Raw genomic sequence first — 13799 nt, 5'->3', positions numbered from 1 at the left:
TAAGTGAGATAAGTCAGAAACAAAAGGATGAATATGGGATGATCTCATTCATAGACAGAAGTTGAGGAATAAGATCAGCAGGGAGAGCACTAAGCAGAAAGTGGACTGGAGTTGTTGTATTGCACCAAAGTAAAAGACTCTGGCATGGGAGTGGGGAGGGCCTGGGTCCTGGACCATGATGGTAGAGGAGGACCTAGTGGAAATTGAATTGTTATATGAAAACTGGGAAAGTTTGTGCCTGTACAAGCTATTGTGTTTTGCTGTCAACTGTAAACCATTAATCTCCCAATAAAGAGATTTTAAAAATTAGGAATTTTATTATTATTATTTTTACTAGAGGACTGCTTAGCCTCTGGTTTATGGTGGTGTTGGGGATTGAACCAGGGACTTTGGGGCCACAGGCATAAAAGTCTCTTTGCATAACCATTGTGCTATGAACCCCTGCTAAAAATGAGGAATTTTAGAATGCTGATTATATTATCTACAAGCAAAAGTTTAATGTATTTCATTTTGGAAACAGTTGACTATATTTTAACTGATTAAATATCTTTGTTTCCACTGAATTTTTGTCATACTTATGAATTAAAGTTTGGTTTTCTGACTAGTGACTTAGTTTCATTTGTGTGAGACAACTGTGGAAAAGTTAGTATGTACCTATTTTGTCATTACAATCTTTAATCTATATTAGGGGTGGGGAATCTTTATTCTGACAAGGGCTATTTGGATATATATAACATCATTGTGGATCATACAAAATAATTAACATAAAGTTACCACTTTATTTTTAGCAGAGTGCTGCTCAACTCTGCTTTGTGGTGGAGCAAGAGATTAAACCTGGACCATGGGAGCCTCACGCATAACAAGCTCTTAGCGTAACCATTATGCTATCTTCCCACCTATCACTTAATATAGCTATGAGAAAAGCTGGCAGATTTTTGTAGATTTACTGAACTTCAAGTCCCACCTGCAGTGGCTTTGGCAAGGGCAGAACAAATGATTTTGCAAGCCAGTTGTTCCTCACCAGTGATTCATATTAACAATCCAAGTTACTGTATTTTAAAAGGAGACACAGAATCTCTTCAATTTGCATAATCTCATATTTTAAATGTTAGTCTACCTTTATTTATGCCATTTATTTCTCAAAGACTTGTTAAATCAGTTACTCAGAGGATGGTCATTTTAAAATAGAAAAACAAAATTGTCACATAAAATTCCTCAGAGGTATGGGATGGGGTGAAGGCAGGAGATGAGAAAGTCATTAGAGAGCAGAAAGAAAGCATAACAATGGAGTTGGCCCCACTGCTATCCCTCAGAGTCTCAGGCCTTGTGAGTAATTTGGCTCTGTTAATATGCTCGGGTTAGCAGCCAGCACTCACTAATTACAGATAGATAGGTTAGAATGATGACTTCTTGAGATAATGAAATGGGAAATCTATTTCCCCTTAGGCTTTTTCCTTGCCAAACTGTTGACATTATACAAGTCTATGGTGCCTCCAAAGGGTAGACCTGCCTTACAAACAAAATTGTTATTAGTTGTTTTATGCCATTTGTCTCTGTAAGACCCAGGTAACAAGGAGAGGAAGACTTCTGAGCTACAGTCCTAGCTGATACTGTGGGTTGCAGGAGTGCGGTGTATGTATGGGGGGGGGGGGATGTAACAGGGCTCAGCCCATCTAATTAGTATTTATTTTGAACACATTGGAATCTCCTGGGGTAAGTAGAGACCCAGAGTGTATACATGTTAGGCTGCTTTATTGGGATGAGTTGCCCTATATAAGGACTTTTAAGGAAAATGACAAAAAGGAAATTTTAATTTTTATGTGAATGTGGAGAAAGGAGAGCAAGCTCTAAATTTGGGATAGGATGTTAGACACAAAGAAAAGGTGAGGATAAGGTTTCACTGTAACCTAATAATGTGTAGAAAAGGAATACAAGATAGCAAATCATAGTTCTCTTAGAGTGTGAGATTGGTACCACGAAGACCAAACAATAGAATGATGTAAAAATAATATACTTGAGGAAAAACACTGGGGTGGAGGAATTGTCAATTGTGACAGAAATGTTTTTGAATAAAAATATGAAGTCTTAGAGAATACAATAGCACAATCAAAGGTATAGAAAGACATTTCACAGTTATCAGGTACAAGAAATGCATGACAGAAGATGATTTGTTTTGTGAGAGTTTGGAAGAGTTATATGAGACAGGTAAAAAGAACATTTAAGTTATATATCACAGACTTAAACTTTGATTCATAAAAAACATAGGGAAAGTATGGGATATAGAATTTAGGCAAAGAAATCATTAAGTAGAGTAAACTTCTGACATTTAGTTTTGATTACAGTGGAAAGATAACCAAGTCCCTCAATTTTTTTTGCATTATAGAGGAATGACAACAATGAGCATTCAAGGCTGGGAAGGTGCCTAATCTGTGATGTGACACACATGACACACATTTGAACTTGGTCCCAGTCTCAGTGGAGGAAGCTTTGATGCTGTGTACAACTCTGTCTCTGTCTCTGTCTCTTTCTGTCCCTGTCTCTACTTTTAACTGAAAAAAAGTCAGCCTGGAGTAGTGATGTCCAAGACAGAAAATTAATTTTAAAAATAATTGACAGAATTAGAGCTTGACCCTCTATCTGACTCTCTTATCCATGACTCAAGTCCATGTAGTAGTAAATAGAAACTGGGAAGCTGAGTGGGAGTAAATAGCATAATAGCTGTGCAAAGATACTCTCATGCCTGAGGCTCCAAAGTTCAAGGTTCAATCCTTGCACCACCATAAACCAGAGCTGAGCATGCTCTGGTAAAAACAAAAACAAAAAAAATAAAACAAAAGAAAAAACTGATATGCTTTTCTTTCTCCTCCCACCAGAAATTCTTCCTTCTGTTGTTCTCCCAGCTAGTAGTTTATTTTAATGTTATGAAATGTTTAAGTCTGTGTATGTGTATATAAATATGTGTGTATCTGTGTATTGCTCCTAAAGGAACTTCTCTCTCTTCCCTTAGCATCAGCATCCTTGATCCCTCAAAGGATTCACAGAGCTTAGTCTCTGATGGGAACAATACTAAGATGTTGGAAAACATGGAGATGGATTTTGAAATCAGTCAATGTAGAGCACTCCTGCTGCTTGCACTCTAAATGACAGTTCAAAGTGCAATTTTGATTTGCTTGAAAGAAAATGGACATTAGTGTGTTTTCATCCTCACAATCCTAATTTTTTTTTTTTTTCCCCCTCCAGGGTTATTGCTGGGCTCGGTGCCTGCACCATGAATCCACCGCTCCTGGAGGCCATTTTTCCCCCTTTTTGTTGCCCTAGTTGTTGCAGCCTCGTTGCGGTTATTATTGCCATTGTTGACGTTGCTTTGTTGTTGGATAGGACAGAGAGAAATGGAGAGAGGAGGGGAAGACAGAGGGAGAGGGGAGAGAAAGACAGACACCTGCATACCTGCTTCACCACCTGTGAAGCGACTCCCCTGCAGGTGGGGAGCCGGGGGCTCCAACCGGGATCCTTACGCCGGTCCTTGCGCTTTGCACCACATGCGCTTAACCCGCTGCGCCACCTCCCGACCCCCACAATCCTAATTTTTATCCTCAAATCCACACTCAGGCACTTTTTCCTTTGTTGGACAACATTTTTCTCTCATTCTTTCTGCCTAAAGGAACTATTCCACCTTTCTTCTGTCTTCTCTTTTACCTTCACGTATGCCTTCATGTAGATCTCTTTGTGGTTACTGCCTTGAATGAGTAATAGCATCACAAGAGCATATAGTTGAAGCTATATCTATTGACATAGATAGATGAAAGAAGAAATAAACACAAAGGACACTGAAAAGTGTAAGTCTACCATTTACCATGTTGTATCTTTAGGGTAAAGAAAACATCAAGTGAAATACTTTTAGTTCAGGGGAATTTATTTTAGCATGTCACAATAGTGGATGTTTTAAGAACTAGTATACTTTTTTGATTATTATAGAAATTGAATCCTTTTCTGAAAAAAATTAGGAGCACTCTAAAATAAAAATGAGGCATTGCCAATTTTCTTGAACTGAGTATAGGTTAAGAACATACATGTAATAATTTTTCTTTGTCTGCTTTTTAATTTATCTTATTGTTTTCTTATTAAAATTTTATCTGATAACAGAAATGCTATTTAATTGTTTTACTCAATGTAGACTTCAAAAAGAACAATGAATAAATATAAACTTATTATTCAGAAATTACTATTTAGCTTGGGGATATTTTTATGGTCTGTTTACATATATATTTGATAAACTATGATCATACAATACATACATATTATATATGTTTATTTTACTCTTTTGGATGTATAATATTTACTTTGAGTAATTTTACCAGACACATAAACAATTTAAAACATTATTTTAAGTTTCTTTATGACTTGCATTATGTGATTATACTAGAATTCATTTAACTTGTTCTATGACATCCGGCAACTAAGTTATATGCTAATTTGAATTATTTTATAATTAGTGTCTTTGAACAAAGACTTTATGATCGTATATGATTGCTTTCTTGGAAAGTTCTCACTAAATTAATCCCTTGGGTAACTGTTATGAATATTTTCAAGGTTCTTCATCAATGTAGTCAATTTCCTTTCCTGTAAGATCATATTAAGTTTTACTTCATCTTTAATATTAACATCCACAGTTCTCCACTTTAGGAGCAAGGATAAAAACAAAACAAACAAGCAAACAAACAAGAATAACAAAAACAGCCTGGCAAAATAGCTCACTTAGTGCACTGCTCTGTTATGTATTTGTTGCAGGTTCGAACCCAGACCCCACCACAGTGAAGGGAGCTTCAGCGCTGTGATTTCTTTTGCTTTCTATGCCTCTGCCTCTATGTCTTTCTCTAAATAACAAACAAAACCTTAGGATGGGTAGTTTATACTAATTGCATTATGTCTCATTCATTATATGATGCACTGTCAAAATTTATTAATCTATCCTTATGTCTGTTCTACACTCTGAATTCCTTATTAGTGACATTTTCTTGTTCTTATTTTTCTTAATATAATTGTCATTTAAAAGATTAGAGTACAGTTTATTCAGAACTGTAGACATTGCAAATAAGAGACAATACAAATAGTTTATATTAAATTTGTATGGATGTGATCTTTTAAAGATGATTTGAAAAAATTAAGATTGAGGAATTTAGAAAATCAAAATCTGGCTAAACCAATTAGTATGTGTGGTCTGGGAGGTGGTGCAGTGTGGAAAACATTGGGCTCTCAAGCATGAGGTCCTGGGTTTGATCCCCGGCAGCACATGTAGCAGAGTGATGTCTGGTTCTTTCTCTCTCTTAACTTTCTAATAAATAAATTTTAAAAATCCTTAAAAATTTAACTTTTAAAAGAAACAATCAGCACGTGATTTAGGAAAATGTGATAAATTAAAAGGAAAATGAAATTGTAGTGAATTGAATGTCTATAATACAAAACAATGCACTGGTTGATCTGATATCTGATAGAGTTTAAAAAGCAGTCAATTTTCAGTGTTCTCAGCACTATTCAGGCAAAATTTCAATTACTAGTGGAACAGACAAATTTTTCTTGTCACTAAATTTCTGGATCAGTGGTAGACATTTTAGGAAACTAAAGTTATCCCTAACTCTTTGACTTCTTGTTAAAGACATCATATTTTCATATATAATTTTTTCCCTCTAGAGATCTTAAAACAATGACAAAGGTGGAAATTCTATAGCAATATAAAGGAAAAAAAACAATTGGCAGATTAGATATTTCAAGAAATTCATAGAGGATTGAAAGTAAGTAATAACAGAATAAAAATATTTTTTAAAAAATATCTTTATTGGGGGATTAATGTTTTACAGTTGACAGTAAATACAGTAGTTTGTACATGCATAGCATTTCTCACTTTTCCACATAACCTCCCCCTAGGTCCTCTGTTGTCCTTTCCAGGACCTGTACTCTCCCTCTGACTCACCCCAGAGTCTTTTACTTTGGTGCAATACACCACCTCCAGTTCAGGTTCTACTTGTCTTTTCTCTTCTGATCTTGTTTTTCAGCTTCTGCTTGAGAGTGAGATCATCCCATAGAATAAAAATCTTTTAGGCTTCAGAGGAGCTGATCAAAATTAAAGACAGTATTACTTGACCAAGTAGGGAACAGTTACAAGGAAGTCAATGCCAAGAAAAATGAGGGAGAGAGAGAGAGAGAGAGAGAGAGATAAAGAGGAAGAGAGAGAGAGAGGAGAAAGGAGGGCATGGGGAGAAGGTGTTAGTCAAAATGAAAAAGGTCTGAATACAAAATAATTAAGCCAACTCTGTACAAATGTTCTACTTTCCTGTTTTGAAATTCAGATCATTAAAGCCTAGCATTTTATCTTCTAATGAAAATTTAATATTTTTTTCTCCAGAAGAACAAGAATTAAAGGAAATTTCTCCTTTTTATTTGTGACAAATGGCACAAATGCAAGTTACCTATAGCTCACGATCAGGTAGTCAACTTTACTACTGCCGGGATAGATTAATGTGGGCTTCCATGTACAAATACAGTAACAAAAAGTTGACATTTGAGAACAAGGAGGTAGTAGAATGATTATGCAAACGGCTTTTATGCCTGAGACTCTAAGGCCCCAGGTTCAATTCCCAGCACCACTATAAACCAGAGCAGATTAGTGCTCCTGTATAAACAAACAAGCAAAAAAATAAAATAAAAAACAAGTAATTGTATAATAAACCAGTGGCATGTAATAGAAAGTCTGATATTAATAACTTGATAAGAATTTTATAATTCAATTACTCATTACAAAAGATAATAAAATAGATTTTTTAAATTTAAAATTTTTTTCCCTTTTGTTGCCCTTGTTTATCATTGTTGTCGTAGTTATTATTGTTATTGCTATCATTGTTGTTGTATAGGACAGAGAGAAATGGAGAGAGGAAGGGAAGAGAGAGAGGGGGAGAGAAAGATAGACACCTGCAGACCTGCTTCACTGCCTGTGAAGTGAACTCCCTCCAGGTGGGGAGCCTGGGGCTTGAACAAGGATCTTTACACTGGCCCTTGTGCTTTGTGCCATGTGCCTGGCTCCCATAAAATAGATATTTTTAAAGAATTATATACATGAAATAAAAATAGAACATAATAACAATAGCACATGATGAAGTAACTATGAGCAGATCTTTTAATTGATTTTTGGGAATAACTTCACAATGTACACATACATTGATACATTATGTTGCATGCTTTAAATAAATTACCATTTATTTGTCAACTATACCTCAGTACATTTGGAACAAGAGCAAGAAAAAGCTTATATTTTTAAAAATATGTATTTATTTATTCCCTTTTGTTGCCTTTGTTGTTTTATTGTTGTAGTTATTATTGATGTCATTGTTTTTGGATAGGGCAGAGAGAAATGGATAGAGGAGGGGGAAGACAGACAGGAGGAGAGACCTGCTTCACCTCTTGTGAAGCGACCCCCCGCCTGCATGTGGGGAGCGAGCTCAGACCAAGATTCTTATGCTGGTCCTTGCCCTTGGTGCCATGTGCACTTAACCCGCTGCACTGCCACCCAGCCCCACTGATTATTTTCTATAATCTGAAAATGATGTTGTAAATATCCAAATGGTTCTTTGCAAAATAAAAAGTTCCTCACCCCTGATGTAGAGATTTATATATCAGGCTGGAACTTTGCTTTCACTCCTTCCCTTAACTTTAACAATCAATGCAAAAAAATTAAATAAAAAAATACTGTACAGGGTTGAACTCAGCTTTTGCACTCAGATTCTGTGTAAGACGTTCCACAGAACAGTCAGTCTAATTTAGCTTTCTCTCTGTAATACAAAACTGAGAGTAATTCCTGCCAAATGGGATTACTAAGAGAATTAAATATATAACTTTTAGTATATTCTCCAGCATTTTGCAAGGACTAAAGAAATCCTGTATTTGGCAATGCCTTCCTCCTTAGTGAGTTTCAACAGTAAGAACAACAGAAAAAAGAAATTAAAGGGGGGAAAATATTTGGGTGTCTCAGGAGACAATACAACAGGCAAAGCATAGGGATTTCATATATTAGTTTTCATATATTAGTTCCCAAGCTGAATTCTAGAATCATATATGCCAATATAATGCCATTGTCCTTTTTCTATTGCCCTTTGTTGTGTTAACAAATAAGTAAAATCTTTAAAAAAAGTTATTTTGGAGTGGAGAGATAAATGGTATAGAACAGAACTTGCACTCCTGATGCCTCAGATTCAGTCTCTGATACTGCAAGTCACAGGGCTGAGTGGTGCTCTGGTTTTTCTCTCTCTCAAAACAAATAAATAAAAAAAGATTCTTAAGATATTTCTTAAAAGTATTTTGGAAATACATTTTCTAACTGTTCATGCAAAACAACCAAAAGATGCTTCCTATAAGATATTCCAAAGTAGATTTTAGCATTATTTACCCATAAATTTATACTTTATTAGTGAGGTAATGTTACTTAATAAGATTATATGCTTTGGTTGAATAATTTCACTAGTGTTCAAACTGTGCGCTGCCTAACACTTTATTGTTTTGCAGGTGATGTGGATCATCTCTTATGGCCGATAGAAATAGGACAGAAGTGACTGAATTCATCTTATTGGGCCTATCCAGCTGGCCAGAGATGCAGCTAGTTATTTTTGGGTTTGTCCTTGCCATGTACCTGGTAGCATTTATGGGCAATACTCTGTTAGTAATTGTTGCTTTCTCAGACCCCAGGCTCCAGACCCCTATGTATTTTCTGCTCAGACAGCTTTCCTTCATTGACATATTTCTGACAACTATCACAGTCCCCCAGATGCTGGTGCACACACTGTCTGTGAATAGAACTATCTCTTTTAACTGCTGCATCATCCAGTTGTTCTTCTTTATGGCTGTGGGCAGCATGGAAGGCCACTTGCTGGCTGCTATGGCATATGACCGATATGTTGCCATCTGTGACCCCTTACGATACTCTGCCATTGTCAGCCGTCGCCTCTGTCTACGCATAACTTTGACCTCTTGGATGGTCGTCAGTCTCAACAGCCTCCTATACAGTGTGCTGGTCACCCGTTTAACCTTCTGTGGCAACCAAATCACTCACTTCTTCTGTGACATCACACCCTTGCTAAAGCTCTCCTGTAACCGGCCAGTCGTCAATGAAATGCTAATATTCACTGAGGGTGTAGCCGTGGTGGTTAGCCCCTTCTTCTTCATTTTAGGTTCCTATGCCCGAATTGGTGTTGCCATAGCCCGTATGCATTCAGTTGCTGCCCTACGAAAAGCCCTGTCCACCTGTAGCTCCCACATCATGGTTGTGCTGCTCTTGTATGGCTCTGTGATCCGCATGTACCTTCGACCATCCTCCAGCTACGACTTGAACCAGGACCGTCAAGTCGCCATCTTTTACACAGTAGTTACCCCTATGCTAAACCCACTTATCTATAGCCTGAGGAACGAGGAGGTCAAAGGAGCTCTGAAAAGGCTTTTCAAGAAACTCAGCATCTCAAGAGATTTCCAACATGGTTCTCAATCAAATAGGGAATGGCAGCAAGATTTCCTAAAACCAAGGAATTAAGACCTAATTTAAAAAATGTCCCAGATAGGTAGGTTACACTCCCAATAACAAGTATGGCTCACATTCCTGTGGAGTAACCTTCCCTGTTGTTTCTCTCTTGTTTGTGCTTGGAAGACATGAATTTATGAATAAATAGCTCTAGTTTCTATTGACTGACCTAGAATCTTAACTAACCCAAACTGAAAAGATATCTTTTTGTCAATTTTTAATAGAAAATTTAGTTTTCTTCTAAATTAAAAAAAATTATTATTGGGTAGAGACAGAGAAATCAAGAGGGTGAGGGGAGATGGGAAGGGAAAGAGAGATGCGTGCAGCACTGCTTTTGTGCACTTAACCAGGTGTGCCACTGCCTGCCTCTCTTTTTGTCAATTTTGTCTTTCAATACTGTGAATATGTCATTCCACTCCCTTCTTGACTTTGTGGTGAGAAATCTGTTGATTTGGTTCTACCTCTGTATGTTAGTTTTTTTCTTTTTTAAAAGTTTTATTAGTGATTTAATCTTGATTTTCAAAATTATAAGGTAGCAGGGGTATAAATCCATACCTTTCCCACCACAAGAGTTCTGTGTCCCCATTTCTTCCATCAGAAACTTCAGTGGTTATCCCAAGATCATAGGTATGAGCTATTATCACTTCTCTCTCTCTCTCTCTCTCTTTCTCATCTATCTGTCTACCGATATTTTCTTTTTTTAAAAAATTTTTTATTTAAGAAAGGATTAGTGAACAAAAGCATAAGGTAGGAGGGGTACAACTCCACACAATTCCCAACACCCAATCCCCATAACCCACCCCCTCCCATGGTAGCTTTCCCATTCTCTATCCCTCTGGGAGCATGGACCCAGGGTCGTTGAGGGTTGCAGAAGGTAGAAGGTCTGGCTTCTGTAATTGCTTCCCCGCTGAACATGGGCGTTGACTGGTCGGTCCATACCCCCAGTCTGCCTCTCTCTTTCCCTAGTAGGGTGTGACTCTGGGGAAGCTGAGCTCCAGGACACATTGGTGGGGCCTTCAATCCAGGGAAGCCTAGCCAGCATCCTGGTGGCATCTGGAACCTGGTGATTGAAAAGAGAGTTAACATATGAAGCCAAACAATTTGTTGAGCAATCATGGATCCCAAGCTTGGAATAGTGGAGAGGAAGTGTTAGGGAGGTACTCACTGCAAACTCTAGTGTAGTCCTGCTTTCAGGTATATATTTTGCAGTAGTTTATGGATACGTGTGCACATAAGCTCTCTCTCACAGAAACTGGTGTATATCTAGGTTATGGGACTTTGTTAGAAAGTGAACTACCTGAGATGAAATTAGAGTGTACTATAAAAGGAAAGGTCTCACCCGAGTAATGAAGCTGAAGGGTTGTCATTCCACACGTGAAGTCTCTGGATACATTCTGAGGTGAAGCATGTTGAGGTAGCAGTCGTTGCTTTGGTTAGGTTGTGATCGGCAGATGCAATGTTATTTGGTTTGGATTGGGAGATGCATACGGGAAAGCGGGCCCTATCCAAGGGTTCCAGGACTGGGGGAAGTAGGGACTCTATAGTGAAGATGTGAGGTTCCTGCTGTCTTAGGGTTCAAAAAGACCATCAATAGTTAATATTATCATCACATTATTTGTTAATTGGGTTAACTTTGAAAAGTCCCTTTGTTATGGTTTGCTGGACAGTACCCAGTATCTTGTATATAGCTGTGCTATTGGAAGCTTCTAATCTACTTGGTCTAGGCTTTTGAGAGAGTCCGCATATCAAATACATAGCCTATATATTAAAAAGATCCAGTTTGTCTTTTGAGAAACGTTGAGACATACAATTGATTTCCCCCTCTCATATTAATTAACTACTGATTTATATGTCTACATTTTGCTAGGAGTGTACATAAACACCATTCCCATCACCAAAGGACTGTGACCCATCCCTCCCGCCCACTCCCACCCCCCACTGGCCCAGGAAGCTACATGCCTACCCCTCACCACTGGGTTTTTACTTTGGTGCCCTACTTACAATTTGATCAGGTCCTGCTTTTAGTTTCCCTTTCAGATCTTCTATTAAACAAACAGAGAGACCCCTCACTGAATGGGAGAAGATCTTCACATGCCAGACATCAGACAAGAAACTAATCACCAAAATATATAAAGAGCTCAGCAAACTTAGCCGCAAAAAAGCAAATGACCCCATCCAACAATGGGCAGAGGAAATGAACAAAACATTCACCACAGAGGAGATCCAAAAGGCTAACAAACATATGAAAAACTGCTCTAGGTCACTGATTATCAGAGAAATGCAAATCAAGACAACACTAAGATACCACCTCACTCCTGTAAGAATGGCATACATCAAAAAGGACAACAGCAACAAATGCTGGAGAGGATGTGGGGACAGAGGAACCCTTTTACATTGTTGGTGGGAATGTAAATTGGTACAGCCTCTGTGGAGAGCAGTCTGGAAAACTCTTCAGAAGGCTAGACATGGACCTTCCATATGACCCAATAATTCCTCTCCTGGGGTTATACCAAAAAAGAGGTGTGTACTCCTATGTTCATAGCAGCACAATTCATAATAGCTAAAACCTGGAAGCAACCCAGGTGCCCAACACCAGATGAGTGGCTGAGAAAGCTGTGGTATATATACACAATGGAATACTATGCAGCTATCAAGAACAATGAACCCACCTTCTCTGACCCATCTTGGACAGAGCTAGAAGGAATTATGTTAAGTGAACTAAGTCAGAAAGATAAAGATGAGTATGGGATGATCCCACTCATCAACAGAAGCTGTCTACCGATATTTTCTATGATTCTGCCTTCTCTTCCTTTCCAAGTCACACCTACTACTTCCAAGAGTCCTTTATTTATCCTCCCCCTCTTCCTCCTTGAAGGTCCTGATGGAACTTGAGTTCAGAGACCTCTCATCAACTTATTCTAACATTTCTCCACCTTTGGAGTTTGGACCAAAATTCTTTATGATTGCAGAAGGTGGAAGTCTGGCTTCTGTAATTGCTTCTCCACTGGATATGGGCATTGATTGGCAGGTTGGTCCACCCCCTCAACTTGACTGTATCTTTTCCTAGTGGGGCAAGGCTCTAGAGAGGTGAGATTCTGGGTCACATTGGTGAGGTCAACTACCCAGGGAGTTCAGGATGAAACTGCATCCTCAATTTGGTGGCTGAAATGCAGTAAGATATAAAACAGGACAAAATGTTTAATAAACAAGAGACATAGATCAGGAACAGAGCAGATGAGCATAAGGATTTTAGTGTGAAAAGAAAGAAGGAAGTATGTTTTAGGTATGTTTCTAGGGACCCATGACTTTGGTAATATTTGCTTGAATTTGATAGCTAACATTCAAGTGAACTGAAAATATTGTCTGGGAAGATGGTGTCAAAGTTGGGAATAGGACTAAAAAACTGGATTAGGGCATAGAGTAGTTCCCAAGCTTGAAGAAAATATGTAAGTACACACACACACACACACACACACATATTCATTTATTGAATAGAGACAGAGAATCTGAGGTGGAAGGGGAGAGAGAGAGAGAGAGAGAGAGAGAGAGAGAGAGAGAGAGAGATGCAGCCCTGCCTCACCACTTCTGAAGTTTCCCCACTGCAGGTGGGGACTGGGAGCTTGAACCCAGGTCCTTTTTGCACTGCAACATATTGCACTCAGCTGAGTGTGCCACCACCCAGTTTATTTCCTTTTTGTTTTTACCAAGTTGATCTGACCACGTTGATTCCTATTTAGCACAGGAACCTATTAACCTCTAGGGTCCCTGTCAGTCTGTGTTTGCAGTCCATGGTCACAATTGGGAACAATGTAGGTGGCACTCATTTCAGGACTGAAAAGGTAATTTTTAAATTACCAAACTGGAACTTCTCATGTTTCAGATCTAATATGGGGCATAGAGAATTGTTTAGACAAATTATTAATTTTTAAATTTTTCTTTCTTTGTTTAAATTGGTGATTTAATAATGATCAACAAGACCATAGGATAAGAAAGGTACAATTCCACACAGTTCCTACCACCAGAATTTCACATCCCATCCCCTCCATTGGAAGTGTTCCTATTTTTTATCCCTCTGGGAGTATGGACCAAAGATCTTTATGGGGAGCAGAAGGTGGAAGTTATGGTTTCTGTAATTGCTTCTCCACTGGACATGGGCATTGACAGGTGGTTCATACCCTCAACCTGTTCCTGTCTTTCCTTAGTGGGATGGGTGGTTAGCCAAATTATTTTGAATCTGTATGGC

The 13799-nt window shown here is 38.2% G+C and overlaps 1 protein-coding gene across 1 annotated transcript; it reads left to right on the top strand.

Annotated features, from left to right (window-relative positions):
- The first annotated feature begins 8569 nt into the window (after positions 1-8569).
- On the top strand, positions 8570-9568 carry LOC103129061 (olfactory receptor 1361-like). The gene has a single exon (XM_007540020.1). It carries the CDS (start codon positions 8570-8572, stop codon positions 9566-9568), a length of 999 nt encoding a protein of 332 aa, XP_007540082.1.
- The last annotated feature ends 4231 nt before the right edge of the window (positions 9569-13799 follow it).

This window comes from Erinaceus europaeus, chromosome 10 (assembly GCF_950295315.1).
Source record: "Erinaceus europaeus chromosome 10, mEriEur2.1, whole genome shotgun sequence".
Classification (NCBI taxonomy): Eukaryota; Metazoa; Chordata; class Mammalia; order Eulipotyphla; family Erinaceidae; genus Erinaceus; species Erinaceus europaeus.
Note: the sequence above shows the minus strand (reverse complement) of the source record. Positions and strands in the feature narration are given on the sequence as shown.